Source organism: Branchiostoma belcheri, unplaced genomic scaffold (genome assembly GCF_001625305.1).
Source record: "Branchiostoma belcheri isolate BF01 breed outbred unplaced genomic scaffold, Haploidv18h27 scaffold390, whole genome shotgun sequence".
Taxonomy (NCBI): domain Eukaryota; kingdom Metazoa; phylum Chordata; class Leptocardii; order Amphioxiformes; family Branchiostomatidae; genus Branchiostoma; species Branchiostoma belcheri.
In genome coordinates this window covers 67268-87892 of record NW_017804010.1, presented here as the reverse complement: position 1 = coordinate 87892, position 20625 = coordinate 67268, and the positions used below count along the sequence as shown (strand labels likewise).

Here is a 20625-nt window from a genome sequence, read left to right as displayed (position 1 = left end):
AGGGGTACTGTGCAGTATCTCCCTATCTGAGTTGGTATAAGGCTTCATTCAGTTTTTGTCACCTTATTCTTTAGAACAGATTGGTCACCTGCACACCCCCGTGAAAAGAATGGAACAGCCGTCATACGCATCTTTCATAGTGTTATTGGGTGAGACCACTGAAGTTTGGGAGTGTGTGAAGTGAAGTCCATTTGAATGTGTTTCATGATGTTATAGACTTTATATAGCTTATAACTAGTGTCGTCCAGGAATGTTGGTTTCTGTGTATGTTCGTCCTGTACCATGCCATTTTTCTAGTAGAAATTAGATTTGAAATTTACCTGTGTTTGAGTCTTGTTTTTTTTATGGAAATGCAATATTCAAATCAGCCTGATGACGATTTTTATTAAGGTCATGAGGAAAAAGGTTGGGGTCAGATATAATATGACAGGATAAAGGTTAAGCTGGTGTTACACCAAAGGGTGGTTATACCGGCTATACAGATGCAGAAGCTGGTGTGTTACGCCGAAGGGTGGTTATACCGGCTATACAGATACAGAAGCTGGTGTGTTATGCTGAAGGGTGGTTATACCGGCTATACAGATACAGAAGCTGGTGTGTTACGCCAAAGGGCGGTTATACCGGCTATACAGAAACAGATGATGGAAGTCCAACCAAGATAAAAATGTGAAGTTGTACAAAGTAATAGTAACGGTATTACCTTCAAAAGACCAGGATCTCCAAGAAACAAGGAAAATAAGACAAAAAAAAACACAAAAAAAGTTACCTAAACAATCTTTATTGGCCAACTCTAACACATAACAATTCCTTCGAAAAATACAGTCCTCCTATATTGCAAGGCAGTCATAGTTCTCTCACACACGCAGCGTGGCATTGCAAAAACCGCTATGCGGAAATGACCAGCATACAAACCACCCACTAGTCCCCTTGTCTAATAGCCTGGGTGCCATCCTCCGTAGTATTCGCCCGCTCCCTTATGTCACTGGCTACAATGGGGTCTGGACTTGCTGACATATATAACGTCTGGTGATGACGTCACATACTAAGCTAGCCCGAGCGGCGCGATATTAGAATAAGATCTATCTTAACGCCGTTTGAAGGTCCGAACGGCTTACCTAATAATTATGTACACACCTTTCCTACAAGAGCCCCCCCCCCAAAAGGGGCTTAGACGAGTAGGACCAATCAGCATGCTCGTTCAAAATCTGAACGAATATGCAGATTCCAGACGTTATATATGTCAGCAAGTCCTGACTCCATAGTAGCCAGCAACGTTAGGGAGCGGGCGAAAACTACAGAGGATGGCACCCAGGCTACATCTCTAATACATTAGCAGTACAGTTACTAGAAGATTCTTTCATCGGTGACAAAGTTGGAAGGATAAGGATACTGACCTCCAAATTTCCGATGGCTATCAGTCCATCTTCTTCACGGAATGGCCCTTATTACTCCGGAGGGAGGCAACAGGGGGTGAGGCCCGGCAGACCGATGCAAGTCTCAGGCCTAGTCTCGCGCTCTCGCAAGATTAGGCCATTCCGTGAACAAGATGAACTGATAGCCATCGAAAATTTGGAGGTCAGTATCCTTTTCCTTCCAACTTTGTCACTGATGAAAGAATCTTCTAGTAACTGCATCTATACGTGACAAATGAATCTCTTCAACGATATTAGCAGTACAATTATCATATAACATGGTACAAAAACTGCCGGCAAGCCAGGACCAAACAAAATATATTTAAACTCCTGAGGTTCAGCCCTGGCTTTAGCGAAGAATAAACAAGAATAAATCACAAAGACTTTTACGAGGTAAAAAGTTTATGCCCTAAAGGCGAGAAGAGCGCGACAAACAAGTCTCCTGCTCGCAAATCGAGAGCTAATTATATGTAAATGCTGCGAACACTGGATCAGCTGATGACATTCTGTCGCTAACACTCGTCAACTGGCAAGCTGATGCCAAAAACGCAGCTGCAATGAATATTTCTCAACTTAAGTGCTTGTCTAAAGCAACCGCTGATGCTGCAATAATGGACAATTCTGAATGCCTAAAGTAGCAATTGTTCCAATTCTGGGTTAATATTTCAAATGTAGAAGAACCAAACTTGGCTATACCCTTCCATACCTTAGTCCTCTGGATGCCCGGTTAGTTACACATGGCAGAAAACTCTGCTCCTAAAAATAGACGTACAAAATTACTTTCCCGTCGTCAAGTCTGCGCTACAGAATGCTCAACATCCAAAAATCGTTCGGTTAAATCTCAAATCTCTCTTTTCTGTTACAATTGTGTACAACTTTCGGCTACATGTTCAAGTCCAAGGCACAGTCAGTTTGTAAAAAATATCTCCTTAGTCCGACAAACTCTACTAACAATTTCCCATTTGGAAGTTGAACTCTTCTTTTTTTTAACAGCCCTGCCTTCTCACGACTTCTGAATTATATTTTATCTGTTCTACTTTAGCTGCTACGTCTTTGGTCGATGCATTTCTATAATCTCCGAGCAGATCTTCGGGTGGCAAAAAAGACAGTATCAAATTGGCCAGGCAGTATCCTGTCTTTTGCCACCCTAGGATCTGCTTGGAGATTAGCATTTCTACAAACCACAGGATTACAACATTATAATAAACACCTGCTTAACTTTCTGCAAATTTAACTACTGATGTACATTTGACTGGTCCATGTGAATGTAAATTTAAGTACATTTCAAGAGTATGATTTTTTTAAAAAGCTGACATGACATTTTAAACAGTTCCCGCTGCATATACACTAATTTCTAATGGCTTGCAAAGTCTAGACAACATTCATTTTTCACCAATTGGACTTACCCAAATGTTTGACTGAAAAAGTATCTTCTTCAAATAATTCTGACACCTGATTTAGAAGACTAGTGGTTTTTCAGTCAAAAGTTGGGAAATTCCAATCTTAAATGTAGGAGTTAAAATCTCAGAAATCTTGTTATACCATTGAATTCTACAAACAGTGATGAACTGTATCATATAAACAATGAGCAATTCCTGGTATTTTGTTAAACTTGTACAACAAAAAAAGCATTTTTACCCTGCAGTAGTTTGGTAGTATAGCTTAATCTTACTGTGCGCGAAATGCTTGATTAACTGTTGCATATTTCCGTATACATTATGTTGATTGTGTTCTTAGATGTTGGAAATTATTTCCTTACATAGCTACATTTTGTAGTAAGTCTCCCATAGCTAAAACCTTATATGCTATGTATGTGTATATTTTTTTCCCATTCACATGAAAATGTTACAGTTTACTGGTACATGTATCTACTATATTGAACGGCAGTATTTGGAATGGTAGTAATTTTACAACTTGTCGTGACGTCATTATACAAAACCTTTCTTGATTAACCTTCTCCCTGCTGCCTAACCCCGTAGTCAACACAGATTTGGTGCTAACAGGTTAACTTAGCAGTGAAGGGTCACCATGGATATATAGATGGAATGGATGGAACTTCAGCTACGAGAAAGTCAGATGCAGAATAAAAAGACTGGAATGTTGAAACAAATTAACCCCTTTCCTGATACTTCTGTCATTACAGGTACTGATTTTGAGCACAGAAACATCCTTAGCAAAATGCAGGTTACCTATAACAAAGTCTTACTTTCTGTCTGAGTGTAAAGCAAGAGTGTGCTGAAACATTCTACAGTTTTGCTGGATTAACAATGTAACATGAAATCGGACAGGAAAAAATGTACGGATAACAATGACAATGGAATTTTTTTGTCTGTCAGCATGTGATGTTTTTAACGATGAGCAAATCTCGCAAATTTTGGACAACTTCTTTTTGTCATCCTCATTTGAGGTGAAGCATGATGTTTTTTCTCAAGTAGCTACTAGTCTCAGTAATACCCTGGTAGGAAGCTAACGTCACCACCAAGTGTTAAAATGCATTGTCAAGTTCTAACTTCGGGGCATTATCAAAAGACACCTACAGCAGTGCTTCAATAACAACCTGGGCAATATCAGTCTAATAATACCCTGGTTTCTCCAATAATGCCCTGGTAGTCTCTAATAATGCCCTGGTTTTCTCCAATAACACCCTGGATGAATTTATGCAATATTTTCTCTGTACATCCTGGAGAATTATTGAAGTTTTAACAACAACCTAGCTGACATTTCAGTAATGACTAGGGTATCATTCAACAACGCCCTGCAAAATACACAATAATAATAATAATACCCTGGGTATGTGTTATGTTTCAATAATACCCTCTGTGGCGGTCTATAACACCCTGCGTATTGCCGTGAGCTGCTGTTTACTTGTTGTGCTGTTTGTTGTTGTTGTTGACTTGTTTATCTGCCTGCGCTGTACCCAGGGAACAGCAGGTTCAGGATGGCCTGGAGCTCCTTGTTGGTCGCCATGCTGTACCCCTTCCCAAGGTCGTGCCGACAGGCGGGACAGCAGTACACCTGGGCGCGGAACGACCTCTGCAGGCACGCCTGAAGGTCAAACAAGGAGGCAAGGTCAAACATGGTGGCAAGGTCAAATATGGAGGCAAGGTCAAACATGGAGGCAAGGTTAAATAGGGACAAAATTTACATGTGTGGATGTTCAGCACCAAGGACAGGCATGTTAGACTGTGTGTGGATGGTGTTCAGCACCAAGGACAGGCATGTTAGACTGTGTGTGGATAGTGTTCAGCACCAAGGACAGGTATGTTTACCTGTGTGTGGATGGTGTTCAGCACCAAGGACAGGCATATTTGAGTGTATGTGTGGATGGTGTTCAGCACCAAGGACAGACATGTTTACCTGTGTGTGGATGGTGTTCAGCACCACGGACAGGCATGTTTACCTGTGTGTGGATGGTGTTCGGCACCAAGGACAGGCATATTTGAGTGTATGTGTGTGGATGGTGTTCAGCACCAAGGACAGGCATGTTTACCTGTGTGTGGATGGTGTTCAGCACCAAGGACAGGTATGTTTACCTGTGTGTGGATGGTGTTCAGCACCAAGGACAGGCATATTTGAGTGTATGTGTGTGGATGGTGTTCAGCACCAAGGACAGGTATGTTTACCTGTGTGTGGATGGTGTTCAGCACCAAGGACAGGCACACTCCGTAGAAACTGGCTGGAACACCAGCTCCAGTGTCAACCTGTGTACATGTGTGTGGGTGCCCGTGTGTGGATGGTGTTCAGCATCAAGGACAGGCATGTTTTCCTGTGTTTGGATGGTGTTCAGCACCAAGGACAGGCATGTTTGAGTGTTTATGAGGATTGTATAATACTAAAAACAACCCTACCTTACAAACATTATGTCCACATTCCGTAGAAACCGGCTGGAACACCAGCTCCTGACAGCAGATGCACAGGAAAGTCTCCTCGACCTTGGGGAGGAAGGAGTCGCCGCCCTTCGCCGCCTTAAGGGCCTCATCCCACAGCTTCTTATTCTTCTCATCCTCCTTAAGCATCTTCTGTACCTCTGCAGAGACTTCTCGCAAGGCACCGCCCTTCTTCTTACTGGGAGTGCCCTCATCTGGGAAAACAAAGACATTAAATGAATTCCTCATATATGAATATTATCCTGTCTATCTATACTATCACCCTGTCTCTTATGTGACTTTCTGTATTCATGTTCGACATGTATCATTATCATCACCTTCATATAAAGGACCAGAGGAAGGAAAGTTGTAAGTGTCAGGCATATTGTGGATCCAGTGGATGCAAATAAAGTCAAGGTGATACCCAACATCTTGTGGCCATTCACATCTGACTCATTCCTATACCCAGCACTACCAATAGGAGCTCAGGATTTAATATGAAAAAAAAATCAGTCCAATAGGAGCTCAGGAGTCTCTATGGAGCTATGGAAACCAGTCATCACAGCCTGAAATATCATGGTAACAGTCAGTTCTCAGTCTGACAATAATTCAATGAAAGAGCTGCTACAAGTGTGAAGAGCATGTAGTTAGGATTGGGGGATGACCAGTAGGAAGGCTGCTAGAAGCTTTTGACAGCAAGTTAAATTCTTACCATCTGACCCCCGTTTCCTCTTCCCCTTGCCCTTAGCTGGTGTCCCTCCTTCCTTCTCCTTCTCCTTGGCAGCCTGAGCCTCCAGGTAGCCATCTGGGTACTGAAACATACAAACAATGTAACATAAGTCCTGCAACAAGGATCTGTAAGAAACCTCACAACATTTGTTTCTTTGTTAGTATGCTGTATGGTGTATACACACCTGTTCTATACCTAAAGAGAGTAGTAAAATGTAGTCAAACTGACCATTCAGGGTACTGATAAAATCTGGTCTATGTGGACAGGTGGTCACTTTAGACAGGATTCTTAATGCTTGTTTTGATGGGAAAATTAGCAGAGGGGTCACAAAAACTATAGGCAGATGCTCCTTACTACAGTATGTACAGATATTCACTTGTACAGGTTTGACGGTACAAGCTATGCAAGGAATTGCAAAATAATTGGTAGTTTGGACCCATCACACACATCAGCACAACTCTATATTGCTAAGTGTGCTGATTTCTTTAACATACTTGACCAGTAGCTCTCCCTAAACAAAAACAGTCTTAAATCTAGCATTACCTGCATGGTGAGTCCGAGTTTCTTGGCTGTTTTCTGTCCCTCCTTGGTCCACGGCGCGGCTTCCGGGTCGTCCCGGCGGAGTTTGTAACGCCAGACCAGGAAACCGGACTTACCCTTCGCTGGCCAGTACTTCACTATCTGTGGGGTGCAAAGCAGAAGGAAGGAGCAAAATTAATCTGAGCAGTTCTTTTTTTGCTATCCTCATGTCCTTAACTGAGGACATGAGGATAGCATGATGCTTTTTCAAGCCTTTGCAAAGAGTAAATAAACGCTCTACAACTGATAACTGCAATTTGTAAGGAGGCTGCTTAACAGATACATGTAAGCTCTTTCATGGTGAAGAAAACCTTCTCCCACCTTCCAAACCATCAAAACTAATGCAAAAACCCTAGGCTACCTAATCATGAACAAGATTAACTGAAAAACTCTTCTTAAAAAAAAAACTCCTGGATCAGAAACTTGCAAACATGTTCCTGGGCAAGATTAAAAGAGACCAATGCTCTAACTTTACTACTAACACTGTAATAACACTGACATACAAATAGTAGTAAAAAATAAAAGCCATAAACTCTATGTCACATTGTCAGGCAAACCTAACATCCATCCCCTTTCCGTACCTTATATATTCCGTCGTATCTGTTGCCGTCTTCAGGCGCGTACTTGGAGTGTTTTCGACCCTTACAGTTCCTCAGCACCCTGACTGGTTTCCCCTCCTGCCACCGGTCCTTACTGTCTGCTCCTTTCTTAGTGTCCAGTGGGGCAGCGCAGTTCCTGGCTAGGGCACTAAGAGGAAGAAGTGTTTTGTTAATTCTTTTTCTGATATAGGTGTACAAAAGTGCCTCTATCTGTATAACCCTTCACAAATATGTAAGTACACCCTAAATGCTTTAGTCAACATACCAGACTGGTTTAGACTCGAACAATGAATTTTGAACTTTTAGTGTAGCAGCTGAACTGATAATTCATTTCATTTTCATTTTTATTTTAATTTATACAGGGTTGGCATGTCGCAATGTAGTTTATAGTAAAACTATAAACTAACTCAAGTACAATGAAAGGGTAGTAATGACAAAAAAAAAACGGAACAGACTAACTGGGCGAACAAGGACTTTCTTCAACCGTTGGCGGCAAAATTTTTGGGTTGATTGACAACATAAATGGTAGATACACATGCTTCTTTTTTTCAAATCAGAAAAATATGAAGGGGGTGAATCCAAGAAGCAAGAAATTTGATTGGCATGGCCTCTTCATGAAAAAAGCCCCCCATTGTTTACAAGTGCCCCCTATTGTATAGCTGTGGTACTGCAGGACTCACAGGTTCATCTTGGTGAGTTTCTGGTCACATGACTGCTCAGCTGTGCGCTTGTTCCCTGAGAGGTCACGACCTCCGCTGCCCGTGTACAGGAACTCCTCCCCATCATCCTTTGGGGCACAAAAAATTTATTTCTTGCAATAATGCCTTAGAGGTCATTGCAAACAACAAGGTAATAAAACAAGAACAAATAGCAAAGTCTCATCAAACAATGGCTCTGACTTCGTCCCCAAGAGACCTTGCCCCAAAGAGGTAATTGTAAGCAATGAGATAAGATCTAGAATAAAATAACTGCAAACAGTAAAGTCTCATCAAACAGCAGTTTTGAATTCTTTTATACTTCTAAAACAGTTAAGTTGTATATCACGAAAGTATCATATTTCATACTACAGCCAAATCTGTCCAAGAAGGCCACCCAGTGGACTGAGGTGAATTGGCATTCTTGGGCAGTTGACTCAATGCTTGAGCCTCAGTATGGGAAAGATATTTTGGGACCACGAAAAAAATCAGCCATTGTGGCCAGGTGGCTGGCTTGAAGAGGTTTAATGATTTTTATAATGATACGTATCAAATTTTCAACCAGCTTCTACCTGACACTGAAACTGTAAGAGGACAGTGCACTAACCTTGTCATCCTCATATCCCCCAGACAGTACGATGGAGTAGGCTCCCTCTGTCTCCCTGCCGTGGATCCCAGACACGTGTGGACGGTGGACACCAGCTTCACTGGCCTGGGGGAGACACAGACAGTCATCAGAAATTTTTTTACCAAGAAGATGTAGATTTGGGCATCCTTAAACCAGGGCTCTAACCAGCACCAGTTTTTCTGTCAATTGCTGGAACTTTGTGGGGTGTTACATCCAATCTGTCAACCTTGACAGAAAAAATTAACAAAAATCTTGGATAAAAATATGAAAACATCTGAAGGACCACTGACAAACACTCTCAACATCATGATTTGCCTCTCAAAATGTGAAAAATTGCATTTTTGAAGGCTTAAAATCCAAAATCCGATGATGGACCTGGGCTGACGGAAAAAAATTTCAAGCTGGCTAGAGCCCTGCCTTAAACATTGTTCATTTCCTGCTATCGTGTGGTTTCACCATGTCTTCTGACAGAAAAAAGGCATGGTATCACAACATAAGGCAGAAAGTTATTAGCATACTGGTATTACTGCTCACGAAGAGAAACAGTTCACTTACCTGTACGCGGAATTTCCACATGGTTCCCACAGGCACACCTGGGATGGGTCCAAAGTGGTTAGGGGGGACCAGGTTGCAAACTTTTGTCCTGCCAACACACGCCATGCCCTGCACAACAGGTGTGGGAGTTGTTAGAGGATAAATCATAGTGCATTTGACTACCATTTGTCAATTCTAAGCAAAAGTTGTACTTTCTTAGGTTGAAAAACACTTTTTCTGCACAAAGGACATTTCAAAATGTATGCTAGCATTTCTCTTCATAAAAATGACTTATGCTTTGACCACTTTAACTATTCAATATCAGTCCAAGATTAACTCAAAGCTACGAAGAAGAAGATATGTCTTCCTGTGCTGACAAAATCTGGAGTCCATGTTATTATGGATTTGATAGGACTTCAATCTTGCTATTTTGTCTGACCCTGACCTCTCGATCGTAATGAGAAGATTTGAGTGTTTCCTGAACAAACAAAGGCTCAAACAAACAAACAAACAAACAAACGCACCTTCCCCCAGTCACGAGTGCTGGTGCCTTTAGCGGACGCCATCTTGGATTTCTTCTTGCTCTCCTTGAGTTTCTCCCCGACCCTCACAATCTCTGACGTGTCGTTACGGCACAGAGGGCAGTACCTGGAGGAAAAAGATTCAGTTAACATTTACATCGCCTCAACAATTTCAAACCCTATCACAAAAAAGAAGTAAACTCCCTGACTCCCACGCCGTCAAACATAAGATCTCAGACGTGTCATTATGACACAGGGGGCAGTGCCTGGGGGCGGGGGAGATGACATTAAACTTCACAAGAAGAGCTATCTACCATCCAAAATTTGTGACCCTAGCATGTCTAGATCATGAGATATAAAACCAACTGTTTTCAAAGTTCTGCTGCAGTACCTAGGAAAACCACCAGGGGGCCCAAAATCTAATCATTTCTAGGTCTTATCAAGACCTACCCACCTACCAAGTTTCATGACAATCCGCCTTAAGCTTTTCTCTTTTTGAGTTATTGTGTTAAACCACACACACATACAAAACCATAAACAAAACAAACACTATGGAAACAACCTTCTTGGCTAACCTTACAGTCCTATGGCTGCACCTGGAGCAATTACTGAATGTATTGAGGTCACTAGAGCAATATGCATGCATAAATCAATAATTTTCCTGACTTAGAGGTATTCAAACTTCTTACCATTCATCATCATCTGGTAGTACTTCCATGGGTGGAGTCAGACAGTACATGTGGAAGGCAGAGTCACACTCATCACACAGTAGCTGTTTGTCTGGGTCTTCCTTCCCTCCACACACGTGACAGTTGCAGTGTTTACACTTCTTGTTCGGGTCGTCCAGACACTGCATACACTCAGGTGTCTTCTTACCTGGAACGGACAGGTAGATCTATGCCTTAGATATCAGTTAAGCCATACTTGTGTGTACGAATGGCATTTGTGAGAGACTGCAAATCTCTGTGTAAAGACATTAACTCAGCTCGTTTGGTTGATAAAGGATGATACTTGTGCATCTTTTAACTGTTGCAGTTTCATGAAAAAAGCAAAACAGATTTGGGCTTTGATGTACATGTATCTTAGTACACAAATGGTTCACAAATTTTGATGAGTACAATTTCACGACAACATCTCATTTTTGGCCAATGGTACAAGGAAAGTCAAACACAATTTAGCATTGCTCGTTTCTTCAGGGAAAATAGGAAACAAAGTCACAGTATGCTTGAAGTTGAACAAATCACATATAAAATCAAAGAATCGGAGTGTTTTCCTCAAAGTTTTTAGCAACAAACAATTTTGAAAGAAACACAAAAAAATTGTGTCCTTTGTTGTGTTGTCCTCTCTGTTATCACTATTCTGTCTTTTTAAATAAATGAAGAAAAAAAATAAAGAAGAAACCATTGTGTCCTTACGTCTGAGGTCCTCCATATCCTCGCCGTTGACCTGGTTGATGTTAACGTTGGGACACTCGCCCGCCTTCTCGATCTTAAAGATCTCCTCCGTGAAGATCAGGCGACAATCCTCGATGGAGTCACCTCTCGAACTGGGGACAGAAAACACAGAGACTTTATTTTTTCAACTGAAACAATTTGCAGACATTATATAAATAGGACAGCACCCAAGCTAATCTTGACTACTAGTCTCACTGTGATTTGCATTTACCATTACGATATGATCATGTGTTAAACTTGTAAGTGGAAGACCTCATCTTGTAAGTAAAAGAACTCACCCCAACAGGATTCTGCCAATCAGTTCCTTGTTGGTTCTCTTGGCCTTCTGCATGGGTGAATTGGGAAGACATGAATCTAAATACATCACCATCGTCAAACTTGTGAACATGAGAACTATTAGTATTACTGCTAAGAGAGAGAGAGGGAGTGACAGAGAGAGGGGAAAGAGGGGGAGAGTGGGAGAGAGGGAGGAGGAAAGAGTAAGACAGAGAGGGGAGAGAAAGAAAGAGAATTTAGCATTTTTCACTCTTACTTTATAATTGTAGGGGTTTTGAAAGGGTGACCTCCCTATTCCTTGGCATGCCAAGAAAAAAGAAAGATTCCTTATAAAACTACCTTTTGATATAAAGAGCACAGAAAAAGTTAAGGTTTCATAAAAGCAAAAAGACTTACTTTCAATGTAATACTAATAAGCCTAGAAAAAGATTCCTTAGAAGACTTCAAACGTCCTGACCTTGGCGACGACCTCTACGTCGTACCAGTAGCCTCGCTCCTTGGGTTCGTCAGGGTTATAGTTCGCCATGACCAGCATGCCTTGCTGCACGTCCTCGAACGGGATGACGGTCCGCGCTCGCGGTCTGATGTCCACGCTCCGGAGCTGTGCAACATCATCCTCGTAGCTGGGACAGAAGGGTGGCAACACCGGGGGGAAAATGCACGTTGGAATATAGACATTTTTTAGAGCTGACTTCTTTTTCATGTTAGTATATCAAAAATCCTTCCTACATAATTTTAGCCATGTAGCTGGGATAGGATGAATTTGGCAACGTGGTTCCAGGGTTAAATACACAAATGTGCAACTTAATACCAAATTTGATTATATCCATTCCTAAAAAGTGTTTGAGTGTTTGCTTCTTTTGATGTCACTAAAATTCCTTACTTGCTAATAAGATATTCGTGGGTGGGAACAATAAAATCCCTTTCAGATTATGTAGGTGAGAACAACTCTAGAATGAACAAAATAACTAAAAACTGGCACAAAACACCTGGTCCAGTAGAAAGTATGTTTCCCATGGTGAAATAAATAAACAGCAATATATAACCAAACAATAAAATTAGAAGACATTGCACCTACTCTTCAAACTTGACGTGGTACACCAGCCCCTCCTCTTCCATCTCCTCCTCTCCCGACCGACTTGCGTCGCTCCCATCTCCATTCAGAACCACATTTTCCGCAGAAGCTCCGTTGGGAAGGCCGTCCACCTCCATGTCTCCACTGTCCTTTTCCGACGAGGTAGTAGCTGGGGCCGTTTCCTCGCGTTGTGAGGTAGTTTTATCGCCGTCGCCCTTCCCTGATTGTAAGGAGGTATCCTCAGAAGATTTCTCGGTGTCCTCCTGTGTTTGTCTTGTGTCTGAGGTACCATTTAAGACAGAATTTGAGCTGCCGTGTGCGGGAATGTCTTGGGTAGCAGCGGCAGCTTCTTGGTCTTTGGACTCGCTTGTTGTTCCCTGAGAATTATCGTCTTTGTGGTTTTCGGAGGAATCAGAAGATGCCCGCGTAATTTTTAGGATCGTGGCCTCGAACCAGGCGCCGATCCGCAAGTCTCTGGCATCTACCAAGTCTCCTACCTGCAAAATAGGGAATAAAACAGAAAATATGTGTCACACAACTTCAGCAACAGTTGAGGTCAATTATAGCAAGTCTCTGGCATATACCAAATCTCCTACCTGCAAAATTAGGCATGAGACATGTGCGGTCAGTTTCAGTAATCTACAAGTGTTTTACAATGCCACATCAATCAAATGACCCACGAGTCAAAGTTTCTTCCAGCACCTATGTAAGCTGCATAGGGCAGCCCCCAATTCTAAAAGATTGGCCAATTCTATTAGACTAGTAATATTAGTATTAGAATAAAACATGGCTCTACACAAAACCTACAGAATTGTAAGAATTTCAAAGATGAGACCTATTCCCAAAGAAAGATAATAATTTCCATACCATAGAGTATTTGTAAAACTAAATCTCTTGAAAACGTCTTGTCACGTACTGATGCACAAATAATATTACATAACATGGTCCATGTCTAACAGGTAAAGTTGTCATCATTTCCTGTCTACAACACAACGTTATAACCCCCTTACCGCGTAGAGTCCTTTGATGTGCCCTGCCTGCCCGCTTGTGGAAGGGTCGGACAGTCCTGTGTCTGAGTCCACATCCCCATTGGTCATCTGGTAACACAGGATACACAAATTAACAGCTGCTAAATTTCAATACTTTCATTACAGTCAAAACTTCCCACTCAGCAGCTCAATAAAATCTGGTCTATGTGGACAGGTGGTCTCTATAGACAGGACTCTTAATGCTTGTGTCAATGACTTTATGTAGGTTCTCTTTGTTTTCACTTGCACAAGTTTCACTACATCTGTACAAAATCCTAGATAGAAACAAACTCTAGATGCCACATTATAAAGATGCCACATTATGTAGGGATGCATGTTCCTTCAAAAGAATCACAACACAATCATGTACATAACTTCCTTTTTAAACCAAGTCATGGTGACAAAAAAAAAAGCTTGTTTTCCATTTTCCATACATACTTTATTACAACCTTTACTACAACCTCCATACTTTTCTCATCAGGGCTCAAAAAACTAAAACTGAGTAATATCTTTATCTGAAATTTGCAAACAAATAAAACAAATCAGTACCGGTGCATCAGGGGTGGATGGTTCTAGCTCCAGCTCTTCCATGGGCTCCTCCTTGTCGGATGCGGTTTCAGTGGCGACTGAGCTGCCTTCTGATTGGCCAGTGTCGGCCGGCCTAACCAGCAGCTGGATGATCTCATTCAGCCCCACGCTGTAGTCAAACAGGGTGTGCCCATCCTCCAGCTCGAGGGTAAACAAAACAGGACAATCATTTAATAAACAAACAAACAAACAAACAATCCTCACCCATACGGACACATAGCTAACGGCTAAGCTAACCCCACGCTGTAGTCAAACAGGGTGTGCCCATCCTCAAGCTCAGGGGGTAAACAAAACAAGAAAATTAGGAAACAAACAAGCAAACAAACAATCCTTACACATACACACTTAGCCAGCCCCACGCTGTAGTCAAACAGGGTGTGCCCATCCTCAAGCTCGGGGGGATAAACAAAACAAGAAAATTAGGGAACAAACAAATAAACAGATGGCAAACTTCAACCCCTTACCCATTCATACCCTTGCTGTAGTATGGTCAAACTGGGTGTGGCCATCCTCAAGCTCAGGGAAGAACGAAACAGGACATTAACAATAATTAGAGATGGCAGACTTCATCCCATTACCCATACAGACACAGCGCTTTGGGAGTAGCACAGCATGGAATTTTGGAAGTACCCAATTAGTTACAACAGAGATGTTATACTAACATTAGGATTTACCAAGTCAACTGTTTATCATTCAAGTACGGGCACACCCTGTCGGCTGTTCCAGGTGTCAATCATGTTACCATGGCAACTATGGCTGGCTGGTCAATTCTCCTGTTGCCCCCCCCCCCAATAGCTGCACGCATAATTACACAAAGCTAGACTTATGATTTGTGAATAGTGTAATCAGGTTGGTAAGTCACTGATCATGAATGAAAAGACTCTTTTTACGCAACCAAGCATTTTATGCAGCCAACGTTTCGATGACCGTCTGTCACCTTCCTCAGGGCAATTCTGGCTGGTTCACACTGCACTACAGCACAGGTGTCGCTGCTACTAGATACACTATTCCATTGGCCCCTCCCTCTCCTTGCATACACCATATACCAGATCTCAAAATTCATTTTGGAACTAGGCTTTGTGGTGCATTTGACATTAAAAAACTGGGGCATCAACGTCACAGATTCTTTCGCCGAGCTACATTTTGGCAACTTGACAGCATGTTCCAGACCAGTCCCAGTCTCCTGCGTAATTTGTACCGCAGTGATTCAGACCTGATCATGAGTCATGTTACCCTGGTACAGTCAGGTACCAGTCATCCAGCAATAAGGCTTACTTAGCTCTGGGCAAAATCAAGTAAACTCCCAGTTTCTGTACCGTAAAGCAAGTTATACATGCAGTCAACTGTCTTGGTGGTAAATATTTGTCATGGATTCATATATGTATGAGGATTTGACATATTTGAATGTAAGAGCAAGAGCCAGTCTTTCCATCCTGACATCTGCTTGGTTTTTGGTTTTCATTCATTTACCTGGATATTGGTATAACTATAAGACACCCAACTAAGGAACAACATAATTTCGGAACAAAAAAACATTAAACTCTGCACAAAGCTAGTGTTTTATTTTGTTCAGGTACAGGCTGTGTTATATTTTGATTCAAAGTGAAGTTTGCAAGTGGACATTTTTTAGCTTTGGAGAATTAACAAAAAGTTTATAATTTTCAAAATGTGCAGGAAATGACCCTGGGATGAAACAACAATTGTCTCTACCGCTGACGTCGCCATTTTGAAACGTTCTTTAAAAACAAATTAGGCTTTGCCCTTTGTTCTGAGTCGCCTGTTCTGGGAAAGGCCCGGGATGTGGATAGAGTTTATCGCGATGTTACAGAATTCCACCAGTGACCACAGAACAATACACAACCTGGATTTATCAGATCACTAATCAAAAACCTTGGTTACCAGCCACCAGGCCTATATACTTGCTTCCGTTGTAATGATTCATATTGTATTACCGGTATTGTAGTCTGCAGGGATTTTTATCGTCAATTTGGAAAAATGTCTCCACTGACTGAAAACAATTTGTAAGTCATGTCGGTGAAGGTTAGACATCCATGAAATAAGATACGCCAAAAAAAGTTACATGAGTCCTATTATTTTTTGGTACCACCAATAAAAAGTTAGAACTAGCCTAGGCTACGATACAAAACAAGAAACTTTCTTTCCACATCACATTTTGGCTTCATACTCATAGATGTTATGCTTTGGGATAGGGTTAATTCAACTTAGTACAGAGTATGTACATTAAAAAAAGACTAGAAAATTGACTTTGAAAGTCCAGTTTTACTATCCTAAAATTGCTTAGCGTGCCTTTAAGAACTACAACTCAGTACAAGTCAGTTTCTTAAACAGCAACCTTGTTCCTTAGCACTTTGATTTAGGAGCAGCTACTCCTACTCGACCTCGCCATGACCTGTAAAGTCCTTCAGAAGCTTCCAGTGTTCCTTGATCCCCTTTTCCTGTTTTGCCACTGATGACTATCACCAAACAGGGCTTAAAATTTATTTTTGAGAATACATACACTGGTGCACCCAACTTAAAAAACTGGGTGCAAAAAAAAAAAAACACTTTTGGTGCATTATGAAATTGTAGAATGTCAGCAAAAAACAAAAATTCCAATGAACCCTAGCCTGCGTTACACAAGCTCTCGGCCGGAGGTTAATGACCCCCACCCCATTAATTTTAGGGGGTGGCAACTTCGGGGCTAAGTTAGATGTGAGATGAATATGCTGTATACTACTAACATTAGTGTGAACCTACAAAAATATTTGGGTACACTGGTATATATACTACTAGTGTGAACCTACAAAAATATTTGGGTGCACCCACAGAAAAAAATTGGGTGCACAGCTGCAATTTTGGGTGCACTAAGGTGCACATGCACCCAGTATTTTGAGCCCTGCTGAATCAGAGGACAAACACGACAACTACTCTCAAATGGTCTGACATCAAGATGGCTGCCAACACATTCCGACTAACAAATTATAATGACATTGGCCAAATTTTCCTTAATACGACAACCTGTAAACTTGCGATTGATTTGGCAAGGGTGTTATTTTGTATGACGATTTTACATGTAGTACTTCTTGCATATATTATAGGCCTTCTCTTACATGTCGATTTTGTCTTTCGTTTTCAAACTTGCCTACAATTTTGACATTCAGGCAGTGGTATACTTTAATTTGGCTGTTATGTTCTTTTAGTGCATTTATGTACCAATACGTCAATACACCAACTATACTGTAGGTACAAAGATACATGTATGTCAAACGTTTTACTGCATTAAAACAGCCCAAGTATGCTTTGCACGTGACCTTTGGAACTACTAAGTAACTTTCTTATGTAAGAGGTACCAATATACGAGAATGAATTATCTAATTCTTTACACTTCTCATTTTTTTTTCAAGAGCCCACGACGAAAGGAAATACCTCAGCTTTAAAGTAACGAAAGCTGATTTGCAGACAATAACAACTACAAAGGCGTTTTGTGACGTTACACTACTGAGGGTAGGGCGAGTGGTTTAGCTGGTTTAGGAGAAAGTGCGAGTGGAAACGAGTTCACTGCGCAAGCCTGACCTAGTTAGCTGTAAACACCCCCAGAATGAAACGTTAGCCAAGGTGTGACGCCATCTTTATGCAAATCGCTGTGGTATTTTTTTTCTTTGTCCATGGGCACATCTTAAACTTGTCTTGCAGGTTGTTTTTTTTTCGTGTGGCTTGGCTCGATTGTCCGACACCGGGCTGATTTTCACGGATCGTTACATATAATCTTTGATTTGAATTAGAATATTTACTGACAAAATGTCACCTACGACGCAAGAGTCACAGGTATTTCTGTCAGGAACACCCACCCACCCCCGATCTCGTTTCACCAACGTTCAATCTTGACAATAAACGTTGCGTTACAACCACGCTAATCACGACAAAAACACAGAAATTCAAACTGTCAGCTGACAATCTAACGTGGCCAAAATCACAGCCACTCCTGAGTTTATAGCTACACTGCGGAGTACAGGGGTTATTTTTTTGTGTGTGAGCACTGTGTGCATGATCTCGTAACATCAACATTCAAGCTTGACAATTAGCGTTGCCATTCTACGACACTGATCACGACAAAAACACATACGTCACACCGTCAGCTAGCCTTCTATTCTAACGTTGGCCAAAATTATGGCCACTCCTAAGTTTATAGCTGCATTTCGGAGTGCAGTAGGTTTTTGTGTGTGTGTGAGCTGTATGTGTATGGAGGGCATCTCTGCAAAAACATGTCGGCCAGCCAGCTTGTGCCAGCGGAGCCATCATTATGCTAATGATGTGTTTGTACTAGGCTGCCATGCTGCCTGGCTGTCCTTCTCACAAATGCAGGGGACGGGGACAGAACCTTCTAGTTCTGCCGACAACCACAATATTTCCCGTTTCCTAACCGTGCTAGTGCAAATGATGGGGTTACGGTTGTCAGTTTTACATCAGAAGGATACATATAGCCTCCGTAGCAGGCTTATAGAACTGGGGGTTTGGTGGTCTTCGGCTGTTTTCTGATTAGCCCAGTTCTAAAATCGGGGGTAATTCAACCAGGCTGGCTGTTGTCTATATGCAATCAGAAAATAGCACATAAAGACCCTGAAGACCCCCCAAAACCCCCGTTTTTGGCATGCTATGGAGCCTAGGATACATGCATGTTCCTGCGTATAAACTGAGAGTGGTACAGGCAAGCCGGCTGGCCACAGGCTTTGTCTGGTGCACTCAGCAAAACGGAGATGCCAGAAGGCAAGGCTTTTCCCCAGAACAATAAGCTCTGTTGTGCCTTTTTTTCCTCCTCCTCTCCCGAAGTTTTACACACATAAAGAAGCCTGGGTTCCGATGTTGTGTGTCGTCATGTGACTGACGGCATACAAACCGAGAATTCCTGGCTTGTCCGGAGGCCCTTTGGGCAGGAAGTTACACTTTTCCTGTCTGATGTTTCCACCGACTACATTTACATCTCAAACATGACACAACCACCACCCTTAAGACTGGTCCTTTATTTTCGATTAACGACCACTACTAATTTTGTCTGCGTATGTGACTCCTAGGTACTTGTTTTTGTGGCAGAATGATGGAAAATGGGCAAAATGAAAGGTAATTTTGACATTTTTTTTTAGCTTGTATCGCAAACATCACAACTACCAGCACCTTAATTCACCCTTAAGTGTGGTCCTTTCTTTTCGATTAACGACCAACTGCAAATTCTGTCTGCGTATGTGACTCCTAGGCACTTGTTTTGATGGTAGAATGATGAAAAATAGGCAAATAAAAAGGTAATTTTGACATTTTTGGGGCTTGTCACACTTTCTGAGACAAAATCTGAGCAAGATCACTTGCCCCCTGGGCACTTGAAATTCAATTCCTGGATGCCGTCAACTCTTCTGGATTAAAAATTTAACAAAAATATTCAGTAATCGGCAATGACAGCTACCAAATCATGCTTCTAGTTAACCTAGCTTGCCTTAAAACCAGCTCACGGGTTAGTTTTTCCTCAGAAACAAGAGTTTTGTAGGCCATCGAGGCGAAGTCTTTTGTTGCCCGGGCCTTTTTACCTCACCGCCCGCCCATGTCAATGCAAAGTGCCCTGGCTGACCCCGTGGGCACTTAGGGCGTTACAATACGAAACCTTACAACACACAAAGACAGCGTACACCCTACAGAGGCTATTCCTAGAGAATCTGGAGGTTTGAGGTCGTATTTCTGAGGAAAAACAGCGAGTTTTCTGAATGAATGAGTACCTGTTTTCCGCGGTAGAAGAGGCGTTGTCTCTCGGGCGGCGAGTCGTCGAAAACTTCGTCCACCCTCCCCCTCAGTTCCTCGATTTTCGTCAGCTTCGACAGGCCGTCTATCTGTACCTGCCTCTTTCCGTCAAAAGTACGGACTTGGATCCACATCTTGGCCGAATTTCTCGGACAAGAGTTCTTCTAGCAGCGTGTCTTTTTATAAGAAAGGGAGCGAGCTCTCTGTAGCTGTGTGTGTGATAAAAGAAGTGAACACAAACGGCTTTAAATATGATAATTTCACCCACGTGTGGGAATGGCGCGAACAAGATCTCGCGAAATCTCGTCCGGAAAAATACTCTTTTTTACAAAACGCAACCCCACAACACTCAACAGAATCATAAAAACAGCCTTAAATATTCATTAGATAGGCTAGTTGTGTGTTGAAACGAACAGTAGTGGGAAATATGAGAGAATATTTTGTGATGATCCAAGATCTCGCGAGAGCAGGATGCAAATACGAAATTTGGCGGGAAAGTTGATGGGTTGATGTGGGAGTTAGCCATGCGTGAACGCAGGCCGCTGTCAACAAAGGACCAGGCGAATCTAGCGTCACATAAAAACAAACAGCATTCGTCCAAAAAAGGGAGAAAAACGGGGTTGAAACTAGTAAATTTCCTCTCAGTAACACTCCAAGTACACCCTTGCCAAATGACCTGTAAAAATGAAACCATGGCATTAAAAATAGCTCAATAAAATACTAGAAAAATGCTAGTGATCGTTGTGAATTTTTAATTGCTTACTCTAAAAGTGTCCCTTGAACTAGAGATTGGGCTACTGACAATGTTGCCAAAGGACCTTGAGTTGAGTGACAGAAAAGATGGACGATTTTTGTGCCA

The 20625-nt window shown here is 41.9% G+C and overlaps 1 protein-coding gene across 1 annotated transcript; it reads right to left on the bottom strand.

Annotated features, from left to right (window-relative positions):
- Positions 1 to 4289: 4289 nt before the first annotated feature.
- On the bottom strand, positions 4290 to 20107 carry LOC109476827 (E3 ubiquitin-protein ligase UHRF1-like). The gene is made up of 17 exons (XM_019777846.1): positions 19745 to 20107; positions 13947 to 14126; positions 13380 to 13466; positions 12373 to 12866; positions 11752 to 11917; positions 11297 to 11343; positions 10980 to 11110; positions 10254 to 10440; positions 9568 to 9691; positions 9065 to 9172; positions 8489 to 8593; positions 7867 to 7973; positions 7169 to 7334; positions 6552 to 6689; positions 5991 to 6090; positions 5261 to 5493; positions 4290 to 4457 (listed from the first exon to the last, which is right to left on the bottom strand). Exons 1-17 carry the CDS (start codon positions 19898 to 19900, stop codon positions 4311 to 4313), a joined length of 2676 nt encoding a protein of 891 aa, XP_019633405.1. The 5' UTR covers positions 19901 to 20107; the 3' UTR covers positions 4290 to 4310.
- Between the last annotated feature and the right edge of the window lie 518 nt (positions 20108 to 20625).